Here is a 16,377-nt window from a genome sequence, read left to right on the forward strand (position 1 = left end):
CATCTCTTTTTTTTAGGCATGTTCTTCCAGTGGATTTTATGTGCATCCATATGGTTAGTTTCATTAGTGGTTAATCTTATTCTTCGCTGTCCCAAATTTTGGCCTCTGGCTATGGTAGGAGGCTGTGTATGGGCTACAGGTAAGGGTCACTAAAATGTTATTCTGATTTAATTTTATTCCCATTACTCTGCTAGTTTTAAAGGGACAGTAAACATCTAGTAATTATAAGACACTTCTGTTGTTTTGATATTGAATAATTTGTCAGCCAAATCTAAACATTTATAAAATAAATTAAAATATTGCTTGCTGCAATTGTTTTTCAGTAACCAACTCCACCCACCACTTGCTTTATACGGAGAAGCCAATCTGGGCTTCAGTCCGCTGCTGAAAAGGCTATACATGGTCATATCACTATTAGGAAGTGCATTCGACTTCAGTTTTTATCTGTTAAACCCAATTAGAAAAATATATTTAGCAGGGTTAGCCTTGATAAGTCTGCAGTGTGCTTTTTCGGTTTATTAAATGATTGCATTTTAGTTTCAAATAGCACACATGCTTCTAGAAAAAGCCACTGTTATTTTAGTGATTGTTTAGTGTTTTCTTCATGTACCCTTTGTAAAACCAACAACTACGTTTCGGGCCTACATAGCCCTTATTCATGCTGTAGAGTACAGGTAACAACCTTAATTTATAGCACCTGTGGTGAACTGTTTAATCCTTACTTCTTGTCACATATACATCATCTTCTCTAAGGTGCGCTGCCATCTAGTGGATGAAAAGAAATTAGGTTCTCCACCTGTAAATAACAATAAAATTAGTTTAACCCTTTAAATGCTAAGCACTTTCCTACCAGGGTGCTAAGCTGTATTAAGGTTTTTTTTCTTTTCAGATCCCCAATACTTACACTGTTTGAAAGGTAAGACAATTACCTTTCCAATGGTGGGTCTTGGGGGTTTGTAGCTGCTTAGATGCCTCAGATACAGGCTTCTAAGCAGCATGCCTCCTGCTTCTATAATTTAATTTTAAATAAAATTGCGCGGTGAAGTCACAGTGCATAACGTGAAGCCCCGGCGATGCCTGTCGTTATGCAGGCCTTATCTCCGGGTTAGGAGCATGTGGGAGCCCCCAGATCTCCCTCAAGGTGGGAGAGTGCTAGCGACAGCTCTGGGCCGTCATTAGCACCAGAGTGGGAAACTCTGTGATTGCTCAGAGCCGTCGTTAGCACTCAAGGGGTTAAAGCAATGCTTTGATACCTATCCTAAATTCACAATCTCTTATTGATAAGGTATCTAGTTGAGTTACTAGATCACAAATATATATAAATCATTACAAAAACAAATGTAAATCATAATCTTTTTTTTAAAAACTATGGGATGCAGCGTACCCAGGTGATGTTCCCACCATACCTCTCTTTTTTTCAATAGAAGTTCCCTATTATCTACTCTCCTTTGTTTTGGAATATGGTCTATCACTTGGAACCTTAATTGGCTGACTGTATGTCCTGCCGTGGTAAAATGGGCTGACACTGGCAATGTCATATCTTTATTCCTGATACTGGATTTATGTGCACTAATTCAGTCCTTGACAGGGCGAATAGTTTCCCCCACATAGCCACGCCCACATGGGCATTTAAGGAGGTATACTATATATTCTGTATTGCATGTAAAGAATCCCTTAATCTCTCTTTTTATGTTGTCATTGATTTGAGCAATGTACTTCCCTTTTATCATTGAATTACATTGTGCACAGCCTAGGCATGGGTATGTGCCTTTCTTAGGTGTAGTTAAATAATTAATACCTCTCAATGTATTACTCCCTACATCTGCACGTACCAAAGTATATTTGATATTTTTAACTTTTTTGAATGACTGAATAGGTGACATTAGGCAAGGATTTACTTAGAATATACTAATGTTTTTTAAGGACTGATGTAATTCTGTCACTATATTCATTAAATTCTGTGCAAAAAATTAATCTATTCTTATTTATGTCCTCATTTATTATTGGTGCATTTCTACTAAGGGATTCTTGCTTGCACTGTGTGACTATCTCCTTTGGGTAACCCCTATCCAGATTTTTTTTTGCCATTTGATCCAATCTTATTCCCTGAAGATTTTTATCTTTTACATTGCAAATGGTCCTGCAGAACTGACTCTTTGGAATAGCATTAAAGGGGCACTGAACCCAAATTTTTTTATTTCGTGATTCAGACAGAACATGGAATTTTAAGAAACTTTCTAATTTACTCCTATTATCAATTTTTCTTCGTTCACTTGCTACTTTTATTTGAAAAAAAAGGCATCTAAGCTTCTTTTTTTGGTACAGACTCTGGAAAGCACTTTTTTATTGGTGGATGAATTTATCCACCAATCAGCAAGAATAACCCAGGTTATTCACCAAAAATGGGCCGGCATCTAAACTTACATTCTTGCATTTCAAATAAAGATACCAAGAGAATGAAGAAAATGTGATAATAGGAGTAAATTAGAACGTTGCTTAAAATTGCATGCTCTGTCTGAATCACAAAAGAAAAAATTTGAGTTTAGTGTCCCTTTAAATATCCGTTGGGGGTGAAAGCTTTTGAAATGCAACAGAGTGTTTCGATCAGTTGGTTTACTATACATATCTGTTATTAATTTCTGATTTTCCTTATATACAGTAGTGTCAAGAAAATTCACTTTAACTGTTGAATAATCAAGGGTAAATTTCAAACTGCTAGTTGCAATATTTAAATCCTCAACACATTTTTGAAGAAACTCCAATGAGCCCCCCCCCACAGCAAACACATCATCAATATAGTGCAGCCATATCTTACAGTTCTCTTGATATAGAACATGTGTATATACATACTTTTTCTCAAACTGGCTCACAAAAATGTTGGCATATGAGGGGGCTACATTGAAGCCCATGGCAGTGCCCTTTTTTTGCAAGTAAAATGTGTCTTGAAATAGAAAGTAGTTAAGGTATAATACAATAACCAAAAGGTAGTCTAAAAATTTAGATTGGGTTGGAGATAATATAGCCTCCTGTTTAATTTACTCCAAGGTAGACTGTATGCCAGCTTTATGGGGGATAGCCGTATATAGACGGACTATGTCAAGGCTAAATAGGATATCAGTATCTTTACATGGCATCCCACTTTACATGGCGCCCAGAAGCACCGCCAGAGGAGGAGAAACCTTACAGAAAGCATTGACACGGAGCAAACAATTGTTCCGTGGCCGGAAGAAGTGAGATTGTCCCGAGCACCATTAATCCAGGGGTGCAAATCTTTACCATATTTGTTCAACAAGATGTAAAATCACTTATAAGAAAAACACAACATCATTTGGTGAGACATAATATGTCTATTAAGGAAAAACAGGCTTTAGAAAATCTTATAAAAAATCAATCCGTTATGATTAAAAGTGCGGACAAGGGAGGTGCAGTGGTTGTACTTGACAGAGAATATTATATACAAGAAATCTTAATTCAGTTGTCAGATGGAGGTGTTTTTCAGATTCTAGATAATGACACCTTACCAGAGATTCAAAAAGAAATTAAACAAACTGTGGAGGAAGCTTTAAAAAAGCAGGTCATCACCAAGAATGTGGCAGCATTTCTCATTAAACAAGATCCTATTACATCAGTATTTTACACCCTCCCAAAGGTGCATAACAACTTAAAAGAACCCCCCGGGAGACCGATTGTTACAGGTACTGAGTCAGTCTTCTCTAACATAGCAATTTTTCTGGACAAAATTTTGAATCCCCTGGCCTCTAAACAATTATCCTTTGTAAAAGACACTGGCGACTTTTTTAGAAAAAGTCTGTGGGATGACATGTAAAGATACTGATATCCTATCTATTTAGCCTTGACATATTCAGTCTATATACGGCTATCCCCCATAAAGCTGGCATACAGTCAACCTTGGAGTTAATTAAACAGGAGGCTATATTATCTCCAACCCAATCTAAATTGGTAGAAGACCTTTTGGTTATTGTATTATACCTTAACTACTTTCTATTTCAAGATACATTTTACTTGCAAAGAAAGGGCACTGCCATGGGCTTCAATGTAGCCCCCTCTTACGCCAACATTTTTGTGAGCCAGTTTGAGAAAAAGTATGTATATACACATGTTCTATATCAAGAGAACTGTAACATATGGCTGCACTATATTGATGATGTGTTTGATTTAAATATTGCAACTACCAGTTTGAAATGTATCCTTGAATATTCAACAGTTAAAGTGAATTTTCTTGACACTACTGTGTACAAGCAAAATTAGAAATTAATAACAGATATTTATAGTAAAGCGACTGATCGAAACACTCTGTTGCATTTCTAAAGCTTTCATCCCCAAAGGGTATTTAATGCTATTCCAAAGAGTCAGTTCTGCAGGACCATTCGCAATATAAAAGATAATAAATCATTAGGGAATAAGATTGGATCAAATGGCAAAATTCTGGATAGGGGTTACCCAAAGGAGATAGTAACACAGTGCAAGCAAGAACCCCTTAGTAGAAATGCACCAATAATAAATGAGGACATAAATAAGAATAGTTAATTTTTTTGCACAGAATTTAATGAATAAAATGACAGAATTACATCAGTCCTTAAAAAACATTGGTATCTTCTCAGTAAATCCCTGCCTAATGTCACAGAATTTCAAATGCCACCTATTCAGTCATTCAAAAGGGTTAAAAACCTTAAAGATACATTGGTATGTGCAGATGTAGGGAGTAATAAATTGAGAGGTATTAATTATTTAACTACACCTAAGAGAGGCACATACCCATGCCTAGGCTGTGCACAATGTAATTCAATGATTAAAGGGAAGTACATTGCTCAAATCAATGACAACATCAAAAGAGAGATTAAGGGATATTTTACATGCGGTACGGAATATGTAGTATATCCCCTTGATTGCCCATGTGGGGGAAACTGTCCACCCTGTCAAGGACAGAATTAGTGCACATAAATCCAGTATCAGGAATAAAGATATTGCTAGTGTCAGCCCATTTTACCACGGCAGGACATACACTCAGTCAATTACATTAATATTAATTCTACAGGTAGAGAACTTATTTTCTTTTCATCCACCAGATGGCAGCACACCTTAGAGAAGATGATGTATATGTGACAAGTAAGGGTTAAACAGTTCACCACAGGTGCTATAAATTAACGCCTAGATTTAGAGTTTGGCATTAGCCGTCAAAAGCAGCGTTAAGGGGTCCTAACGCTGCTTTTTACCGCCCGCTGGTATTTAGAGTCTGCCAGGAAAGGGTCTACCGCTCAGTTCCTTTCCGCAACTCCAGGCTACCGCAGATCCCCTTACGTCAATTGCGTATCCTATGTTTTCTATGGGATTTGCCTAACGCTGGTATTTGGTGTCTTGGAAGAACTTGGCGGTAGAGCCTCTACCGACAAGAATCCTACCGCCAAAAAAAGTCAGTAGCTAAGAGCTTTATGGGCTAATGCCGGAATATAAAGCTCCTAACTACTGTGCTATAAAGTACACTAACACCCATAAACTACCTATGTACCCCTAAACCGAGCCCCCCCCCACATCGCCAACCCTCTAATAAAAATTTTTAACCCCTAATCTGCCGACCGGACACTGCCGCCACCTACATTATCCCTATGAACCCCTAATCTGCTGCCCCTAACATCGCCGACACCTATATTATATTTATTACCCCCTAATCTGCCCCCCCAAAGTCGCCGCTACCTAACTACAATTATTAACCCCTAATCTGCCGACCGGACCTCGCCGCCACTATAATAAATGTATTAACCCCTAAACCGCTGCACTCCCGCCTTGCAAACACTATAATACATTTTATTAACCCCTAATCTCCCGCCCGCAACGTCGCCACTACTATAATAAAGTTATTAACCCCTAAACCGAAGTCTAACCCTAACCCTAACACCCTATATATAATTTAAATTAAACAAAATAATATTGCTATAATTAAATAAATTATTCCTATTTAAAACTAAATTCTTACCTATAAAATAAACCCTAATATAGCTACAATATAACTAATAATTACATTGTAGCTATTTTAGGATTTATATTTATTTTACAGGCAACTTTGTATTTATTTTAACTAGGTACAATAGCTATTAAATAGTTAATAACTATTTAATAGCTACCTAGTTAAAATAAGTACACAATTACCTGTAAAATAAATCCTAACCTAAGTTACAAATACACCTAACACTACACTATCATTAAATTAATTAAGTACATTAACTACAATTAGCTAAACTAAAATACAATTAAATAAACTAATCTATAATACAAAAAAAACAAACACTAAATTACAGAAAATAAAAAAATATTACAAGAAGTTTAAACTAATTACACCTAATCTAAGCCCTCTAATAAAATAAAAAATCCCCCTAAAATAAAAAAATGCCCTACCCTATTCTAAATTACAAAAGTAATCAGCTCTTTTACCAGCCCTTAAAAGGGCTTTTTGCGGGGCATTGCCCCAAAGTAATCAGCTCTTTTACATGTAAAAAAAAATACAACCCCCCCAACATTAAAACCCACCACCCACATACCCCTACTCTAACCCACCCAAACCCCCCTTAAAAAAACCTAACGCTAACCCCCTGAAGATCTCCCTACCATGAGTCGTCTTCACCCAACCGGGCCGAAATCTTCATCCAAGGTGCGCAGAGGAGGTCCTTCATACGGTAGAAGTCTTCATCCATGCTGCGTCTTCAATCTTCATCCATCCGGAGCGGAGCAGAGCCATCTTCAAGGAGCCGACGCGGAGCCATCCTCTTCAACCGACGACTGAACGACGAATGAAGGTTCCTTTAAGGGACGTCATCCAAGATGGTGTCCCTTCAATTCTGATTGGCTGATAGGATTCTATCAGCCAATCGGAATTAAGGTAGGAAAAATCTGATTGGCTGATCCAATCAGCCAATCAGATTGAAGTTGAATCCGATTGGCTGATCCAATCAGCCAATCGTATTGAGCTCACATTCTATTGGCTGTTCCAATCAGCCAATAGAATGCAAGCTCAATACGATTGGCCGATTGCATCAGCCAATCTGATTGAACTTCAATCTGATTGGCTGATTAATTCAGCCAATCAGATTTTTCCTACCTTAATTCCGATTGGCTGATAGAAACAGCCAATCGGAATTGAAGGGACACCATCTTGGATGACGCCCCTTAAAGGAACCTTCATTCGTCGTTCAGTCGTCGGTTGAAGAGGATGGCTCCGCGTCGGCTCCTTTGAAGATGGCTCCGCTCCGGATGGATGAAGATTGAAGACGCCGCATGGATGAAGACTTCTACCGGATGAAGGACCTCCTCTGCGCACCTTGGATGAAGATTTCGGCCCGGTTGGGTGAAGACGACTCAAGGTAGGGAGATCTTCAGGGGGTTAGCGTTAGTTTTTTTTTAAGGGGGGTTTGGGTGGGTTAGAGTAGGGGTATCTAGGTGGTGGGTTTTAATATTGGGGGGGTTGTATTTTTTTTTTACAGGTAAAAAAGCTGATTAGTTTGGGGCAATGCCCCGCAAAAAGCCCTTTTAAGGGCTGGTAAAAGAGCTGATTACTTTTGTAATTTAGAATAGGGTAGGGCATTTTTTTATTTTGGGGGGATTTTTTATTTTATTAGGGGGCTTAGATTAGGTGTAATTATTTTAAACTTCTTGTAATTTTTTTTATTTTTTGTAATTTAGTGTTTTTTTTTTGTATTATAGAATAGTTTATTTAATTGTATTTTAGTTTAGCTAATTTTAGTTAATTTATTTAATTAATTTAATGATAGTGTAGTGTTAGGTGTATTTGTAACTTAGGTTACGATTTATTTTACAGGTAATTTTGTACTTATTTTAACTAGGTAGCTATTAAATAGTTATTAACTATTTTATAGCTATTGTACCTAGTTAAAATAAATACAAAGTTGCCTGTAAAATAAATATAAATCCTAAAATAGCTACAATGTAATTATTAGTTATATTGTAGCTATATTAGGGTTTAGTTTATAGGTAAGTATTTAGTTTTAAATAGGAATAATTTATTTAATTATAGGAATATTATTTTGTTTAATTTAAATTATATTTAAGTTAGGGGGGTGTTAGGGTTAGACTTCGGTTTAGGGGTTAATAACTTTATTATAGTAGCGGCGACGTTGCGGGTGGGAGATTAGGGGTTAATAATTGTAGGTAGGTGGTGGCGAAGTTAGGGAGGGCAGATTAGGGGTTAATAAAATTTATTATAGTGTTTGCAAGGCGGGAGTGCGGCGGTTTAGGGGTTAATACATTTATTATAGTAGCAGCAAGGTCCGGTTGGCAGATTAGGGGTTAATAAGTGTAGGTAAGGTAGCAGCAACGTTGGGGGGGGCAGATTAGGGGTTAATAAATATAATGTAGGTGTTGGCGATGTTGGAGGCAGCAGATTAGGGGTTCATAGGGATAATGTAGGTTGCGGCGGTGTCCGGAGCGGCAGATTAGGGGTTAATAATATAATGCAGGTGTCAGCAATAGCGAGGGCGGCAGATTAGGGGTTAATAAGTGTAAGGTTAGGGGTGTTTAGACTCGGGGTTCATGTTAGGTGCATACTTAGAGAGTGTTTCCCCATAGGAAACAATGGGGCTGCGCTAGGAGCTGAACGCTGCTTTTTTGCAGGTGTTAGGTTTTTTCCAGCCAGCTCAGCCCCATTGTATCCTATGGGGATATCGTGCACAAGCACGTTTTTCCAGCTTACCGCTACCGTAGGCAACGCTGGTATTGAGAGTTGAAGGGAAGGTAAATTATGCTCAACGCTCCCTTTTCTCTGAGCCTAACGCAGCCACTCAGACAACGCTAAATACCAGCGTTGTCTTAAGGGTGAACTGGGAAAAAAAGCAGCGTTAGCTACGCGGGTCTTTACCGACAAAACTCTAAATCTAAAGGTTGTTAGGCCTGAAACGTAGCTTTTTGTGTTATCTTTTGCCTCTGAAATATTTTTAAATAATTTAAGTATAATTGTACTTTTACATGTATTTATGTTGTGGTTTATGCAACCTTTTTTCTTCATCTACCTTTACGCAAGCTCTCAAGTCACACTTACCTGATGTGCATTAAATTCAACTGTGCACGAGCGAACACATTCACTTTCAACTCGTAATACATGCTTTCTTCCGTTGCACCCAAAAAGCTAGAAAAAAACAATATCGCTTGCGTGCCACAGTTAGCTCCCCACTCCTAATCAAACCCTAAGCTTTTAAAAACTGTAAGGTTTGTTAATCAATTGGTAGTGTTAATCCATGTATTTGTTTTGTATATTTACTGATAAACTCCCAAAAGGAACAGCTGTGCAATCACCAGTATAGATTCAGATATTTGTTATTTATCTTTAAACAAAGCAATAAAAAATTGTAGCATGAACATTTAATCTATTTTTTAAATGCAGTGCTACATTCTCTTAAAGGGCCACTAAACCCAAAATCTTTCTTTTCATGATTCAGATAGAGAATAGAAATTTAAACAACATTACAATTTACTTCTATTATTTATTTTGCTTCCTTTTTTAGATATCCTTAGTTGAAGAAAAAGCAATGCACATGGTGAGCCAATCACACGAGGCTTCTATGTGGAGCAACCAATCAGCAGCTACTGAGCCTATCTAAATATGCTTTTCAGTAAAGAATATCAAGAGAATAAAACAAATTAGATAATATAAGTAAATTAGAAAGATGTTTAAAATTGCATTCTCTTTCTAAATCATGAAAGAAAAAATGTGGGTGTCATGTCCCTTTAAAGGGACATATTTGTTATTATTATATTACTTTTACTCTGCATGAAAAACATTTACTTGTACTGTATAAAGACCCTCACATCTATTTTAAAATAAGAAGAGTATGTGAAAAGCCAGTAGGCTTAGTGAATATATTGTTATTGCCATCTCTAGATAATATTATTGCAGTGTATTGTTAATGGATAGTCTAGAGCACATTATCCACAGCATAATATTAACAGCAAGCGCATTTACACAAATGCTTCTCGCTTGCTAAATTAAACTCTGAGATAAACACATTTTTTAGTCAGTTTAAGTGCTAATTACAAAGTACACGGAGAAGCAGGATGGCACTCAACGCAATTCACTCAAGCAGGTGAAACATACAAACAAAAAACCTAGGTTGTGATATCATTTAAAAACAACAGGACCATCAAGTCTACCCATACTTCCTATAAAGTATAAGCCTAATTAGTTCATAAGATAGCCTAATGCTTATTTATAGTGTTTGTCTTTTACTAACTATAATAAAATTTAAAAGGATATTCCGTTCAAAATTTAAATGCAGATAGATGAATTACATCTTTGAATAGAAACATATTTCCAATAAAAATGCTTCTAGTAAAAGTTATCACTGTTTTAGTACACCAGCATTTTAAATAATGCAGCTGCTCAGAGTGCCAGTGAGGCTTGTAATTATGTGGGCAATTAAAACAATGTGTAATTACCAGATGGTACAAACACCTTATGCTCTTTGAGCAAGTGCTGTATTTAAAATGCTGGTGCACGGAGCATACTTAAAAACAGTTTTTAAAAAGCTATAGTTTTTATTAGCAGCATTTTTACTAATACATTTATATTACAAAATTATGCTTCTATTCAAACCTGAAACACATCCATTTAATTCCATTAAAAAAGAAGAAATTGATGGTACCACTGTTAATAATATTAGGGCCTGTTACCGTATCTGTCCTTGTATCAAATACACTGTGGTAAGCTGGTGCTAAGTATCAATAAAATAGTATTCACAATATCAGTATCAATAAAATAGTATTCACAATATCAGTTAAAGGAACTGAAACAAAAAGGTGATACTATATAAGCACTCAAATGAGACCCTTACAGGTTTATTGAAACTGGGGTATTGACATCATGGGAAAATTAAAACGGAAAACTTTATTTCCATTAATCAACCACCCTTTCTCCTGTTATAGAAAAGCAAAGAGATTCTTTTAAAAATCGCAGAGATAAATTAAGCTAAAGCTGAAGCATTTTTGTAAATACATTTACATAGAAAACGTGATGTGAACGTTATACTTCAGATATGTCAAGTTCCATTAAGAGATTGCTTGACATATAATTTGATGGCCTACCATCCAATCAAAGTATGGATACGAATTCTGAGACTATAAAAGAAATAATGCACTTTAAGTATCTTCAGGTATAGAGGCCAATTTATCAAAGGTCTTGCGGACCTCATCTGACAGTACGGATCAGGTCCGCAAGACCTCGCTGAATGTGGAGAGCAATACACTCTCCGTATTCAGCATTGCACCAGCAACTCACAGGAGCTGCTGGTACAACGCCGCCCCCTGCAGACTTGCGGCCAATGGGCCACCAGCAGGGAGGTGTCAATCAACCCAATCATACTCGATCGGGTTAAATTGTGGCGATGTCTGTCCGCCTGCTCAGAGCAGGCATACAGGGTTATGGAGAAGCGGTCTTTAGACCGCTGCTTCATAACTGCTGTTTCTGGCGAGTCTGAAGACTCGCCAGAAACACGGCCCATTTGGAGCTTGATAAATGGGCCTCATAGTCTCAAAACCTTAAATATCAGCAAAAAGTCTGTGAAATCAGTCCAGTTTGGCTATAATCAGATCATAATCTACTGTTCAAAATATAAAAAGGGAATTCAAGTAAATATTCAGGGATGTTCCTTTTGTGACATAGCTGTGATTTATTTTTATTTTTAAAAGCTGTGGTGACAAGAGAAGTGATTGTATTTTTTTTCTTCTGCAGGGAATATAACAGTTGTTCCAATTGTCAAAACTGTTGGTCTTGGGCTTGGTCTCCTTATTTGGGCTTCAACCAATCTCTTGACTGGCTGGGCAAGTTCAAGGTATGTTTTATTCTTTTCACCTCCAATACAGATTAACAGTATGTAAATAGCTATTTTGTTTCAATAAAATCAGGTTGAATTACTAAAACAACCTACTTCTGGGCCACTGAAACTTCTTCCTTACGATCAGCTAAGCACACAAATACATTGTAGAATACATTATTTAAAGCAAGTGTATGTTGACCTTTAAGGCAGTGAGGACAAAAAGAAAGTCCTGTCACTCCAGGGATTGAGAGAATAAAAACAACTATTTTATTGAAAAAGCATTAAAAAGCCAAACATGCAAGGATACAGGATGAGTCCCCCGCTGTGTTTCATGCTCTACTAGCGCTTCTTCATTAAAGGCCTGGGCCCCCAGTTGGCCATCCCTGCTTTAAGGCATTTTTTTTTTACAAACCTACAAAGAAGGAAGTTACAATAAGCTAATGGCAAACAAATTCATCATCAAAACTGTATACTTTGTTGTACCCTACATTATCCCATGATAATTAGATATCATTTACTTGGTTAGTTTGATTTCAAGAGATAAGGCCATAAGGGTATATTTTGAGAGAGAGAAAAAAAAACATGTTTGGGGGATTTGTGTTTTTTTTGTGTTAATTTTAATATATTTATTTTAAAAACATTACACGTGATTTTCAATACTATATGCATCATATGCCAAACACAATGAATTTCATACACATGCACTAGTTACATTCTTATATACACTCACAATTTTATTTTATTGTTACATGGTACAGGGAGATACAAGAATGACAGAGGGAGGGATAGACGGAGGGATAGACTGATGGTGAGAGAGAGTGGTAGACTGATGGTGAGAGAGAGTGATAGACTGATGGTGAGAGAGAGTGATAGACTGATGGTGAGAGAGAGTGATAGACTGATGGTGAGAGAGAGTGATAGACTGATGGTGAGAGAGAGTGATAGACTGATGGTGAGAGAGAGTGATAAACTGATGGTGAGAGAATGTGATAGACTGATGTGAGAGAGAGTGATAGACTGATGGTGAGAGAGAGTGATAGACTGATGGTGAGAGAGAGTGATAGACTGATGGTGAGAGAGAGTGATAGACTGATGGTGAGAGAGAGTGATAGACTGATGGTGAGAGAGAGTGGTAGACTGATGGTGAGAGAGAGTGATAGACTGATGGTGAGAGAGAGTGGTAGACTGATGGTGAGAGAGAGTGGTAGACTGATGGTGAGAGAGAGTGGTAGACTGATGGTGAGAGAGAGAGTGATAGACTGATGGTGAGAGAGAGAGTGATAGACTGATGGTGAGAGAGAGTGATAGACTGATGGTGAGAGAGAGTGATAGACTGATGGTGAGAGAGAGTGGTAGACTGATGGTGAGAGAGAGTGATAGACTGATGGTGAGAGAGAGTGGTAGACTGATGGTGAGAGAGAGTGATAGACTGATGGTGAGAGAGAGTGGTAGACTGATGGTGAGAGAGAGAGTGATAGACTGATGGTGAGAGAGAGAGTGATAGACTGATGGTGAGAGAGAGTGATAGACTGATGGTGAGAGAGAGTGGTAGACTGATGGTGAGAGAGAGAGTGATAGACTGATGGTGAGAGAGAGTGATAGACTGATGGTGAGAGAGAGTGATAGACTGATGGTGAGAGAGAGAGTGATAGACTGATGGTGAGAGAGAGAGTGATAGACTGATGGTGAGAGAGAGAGTGATAGACTGATGGTGAGAGAGAGAGTGATAGACTGATGGTGAGAGAGAGAGTGATAGACTGATGGTGAGACAGAGAGTGATAGACTGATTGTGAGAAAGAGTGATAGACTGATGGTTAGAGAGAGCGACAGACTGATGGTGAGAGAGAGTGGTAGACTGATGGTGAGAGAGAGAGTGATAGACTGATGGTGAGAGAGAGAGTGATAGACTGATGGTGAGAGAGAGAGTGATAGACTGATGGTGAGAGAGAGTGATAGACTGATTGTGAGAAAGAGTGATAGACTGATGGTAAGAGAGAGTGATAGACTGATGGTAAGAGAGAGTGATAGACTTGGTGAGATAAAGTGATAGACTGATGGTGAGAGAGAGTGATAGACTGATGGTGAGAGGGAGTGATAGACTGATTGGGAGAGAACGTGATAGACTGATGGTGAGAGAGAGTGATAGACTGATGGTGAGAGAGAGTGATAGACTGATGGTGAGAGAGAGCGATAGACTGATGGTGAGAGAGAGAGAGAGAGAGAGAGAGAGAGGTAAACTGATGGTGAGAGAGAGAGAGGGATATAATAATGGTGAGAGAGTGAGGGCAAGACTGATTGTGAGAGAGAGATAGGAGTAAACTGACGGTGAGAGAGAGGAATAGACTGATAGTGAGAGAGAGTGGTAGGCTGTTGGTGAGAGAGAGAGGGGTAGACTGTTGGTGAGAGAGAGAGTGATAGACTAATGAAGAGAGAGAAAGGGATAAGTTATGGCGAGAGAGAGAGAGAGAGCAATATACTGATGGTGAGAGAGAGATAGACTGATGTGAGAGAGAGAGTGGTAGACTGATGGTGAGAGAGAGAGGGATATACTGATGGTGTGTGTGTGTGTGTGAGAGAGAGAGTGAGATAGACTGGTGTGAGAGAGAGAGTGGTAGACTGATGGTGAGAGAGAGTGATAGACTGATGGTTAGAGAGAGTGATAGACTGATGGTGAGAGAGAGTGACAGACTGATGGTGAGAGAGAGAGTGATAGACTGATGGTGAGAGAGAGTGATAGACTGATGGTGAGAGAGAGTGATAGACTGATGGTGAGAGAGAGAGTGATAGACTGATGGTGAGAGAGAGTGATAGACTGATGGTGAGAGAGAGTGATAGACTGATGGTGAGAGAGAGTGGTAGACTGATGGTGAGAGAGAGTGATAGACTGATGGTGAGAGAGAGTGGTAGACTGATGGTGAGAGAGAGTGATAGACTGATGGTGAGAGAGAGTGGTAGACTGATGGTGAGAAAGAGAGTGGTAGACTGATGGTGAGAGAGAGAGTGATAGACTGATGGTGAGAGAGAGAGTGATAGACTGATGGTGAGAGAGAGAGTGATAGACTGATGGTGAGAGAGAGTGATAGACTGATGGTGAGAGAGAGTGATAGACTGATGGTGAGAGAGAGTGGTAGACTGATGGTGAGAGAGAGAGTGATAGACTGATGGTGAGAGAGAGTGATAGACTGATGGTGAGAGAGAGAGTGATAGACTGATGGTGAGAGAGAGAGTGATAGACTGATGGTGAGAGAGAGAGTGATAGACTGATGGTGAGAGAGAGAGTGATAGACTGATGGTGAGAGAGAGAGTGATAGACTGATGGTGAGAGAGAGAGTGATAGACTGATTGTGAGAAAGAGTGATAGACTGATGGTTAGAGAGAGCAACAGACTGATGGTGAGAGAGAGTGGTAGACTGATGGTGAGAGAGAGAGTGATAGACTGATGGTGAGAGAGAGAGTGATAGACTGATGGTGAGAGAGAGAGTGATAGACTGATGGTGAGAGAGAGAGTGATAGACTGATGGTGAGAGAGAGAGTGATAGACTGATTGTGAGAAAGAGTGATAGACTGATGGTAAGAGAGAGTGATAGACTGATGGTAAGAGAGAGTGATAGACTTGGTGAGATAAAGTGATAGACTGATGGTGAGAGAGAGTGATAGACTGATGGTGAGAGGGAGTGATAGACTGATTGGGAGAGAACGTGATAGACTGATGGTGAGAGAGAGTGATAGACTGATGGTGAGAGAGAGTGATAGACTGATGGTGAGAGAGAGTGATAGACTGATGGTGAGAGAGAGCGATAGACTGATGGTGAGAGAGAGAGAGAGAGAGAGAGAGAGGTAAACTGATGGTGAGAGAGAGAGAGGGATATAATAATGGTGAGAGAGTGAGGGCAAGACTGATTGTGAGAGAGAGATAGGAGTAAACTGACGGTGAGAGAGAGGAATAGACTGATAGTGAGAGAGAGTGGTAGGCTGTTGGTGAGAGAGAGAGGGGTAGACTGTTGGTGAGAGAGAGAGTGATAGACTAATGAAGAGAGAGAAAGGGATAAGTTATGGCGAGAGAGAGAGAGAGAGAGCAATATACTGATGGTGAGAGAGAGATAGACTGATGTGAGAGAGAGAGTGGTAGACTGATGGTGAGAGAGAGAGGGATATACTGATGGTGTGTGTGTGTGTGTGTGTGTGTGTGAGAGAGAGAGTGAGATAGACTGATGTGAGAGAGAGAGTGGTAGACTGATGGTGAGAGAGAGTGATAGACTGATGCTTAGAGAGAGTGATAGACTGATGGTGAGAGAGAGTGACAGACTGATGGTGAGAGAGAGAGTGATAGACTGATGGTGAGAGAGAGTGATAGACTGATGGTGAGAGAGAGAGTGATAGACTGATGGTGAGAGAGAGTGATAGACTGATGGTGAGAGAGAGTGATAGACTGATGGTGAGAGAGAGTGATAGACTGATGGTGAGAGAGAGAGTGATAGACTGATGGTGAGAGAGAGAGTGATAGACTGATGGTGAGAGAGAGAGTGATAGACTGATTGTGAGA

The 16,377-nt window shown here is 38.9% G+C and overlaps 1 protein-coding gene across 2 annotated transcripts in view; it reads left to right on the forward strand.

The window, feature by feature from the left end:
- The window catches only part of TMEM144 (transmembrane protein 144), a 116,852-nt gene that overhangs the window by 11,857 nt on the left and 88,618 nt on the right, over window positions 1–16,377 (forward strand). For both annotated transcript variants that reach the window (XM_053703775.1, XM_053703776.1), the window contains exons 3-4: window positions 17–139; window positions 11,750–11,849. In XM_053703775.1, the coding sequence (XP_053559750.1) occupies window positions 17–139; window positions 11,750–11,849 (223 nt within the window). The remainder of the gene's footprint in view (window positions 1–16; window positions 140–11,749; window positions 11,850–16,377) is intronic.

The sequence above is a fragment of the Bombina bombina genome, chromosome 2 (genome assembly GCF_027579735.1).
Source record: "Bombina bombina isolate aBomBom1 chromosome 2, aBomBom1.pri, whole genome shotgun sequence".
In the NCBI taxonomy this organism is placed as follows: Eukaryota; Metazoa; Chordata; class Amphibia; order Anura; family Bombinatoridae; genus Bombina; species Bombina bombina.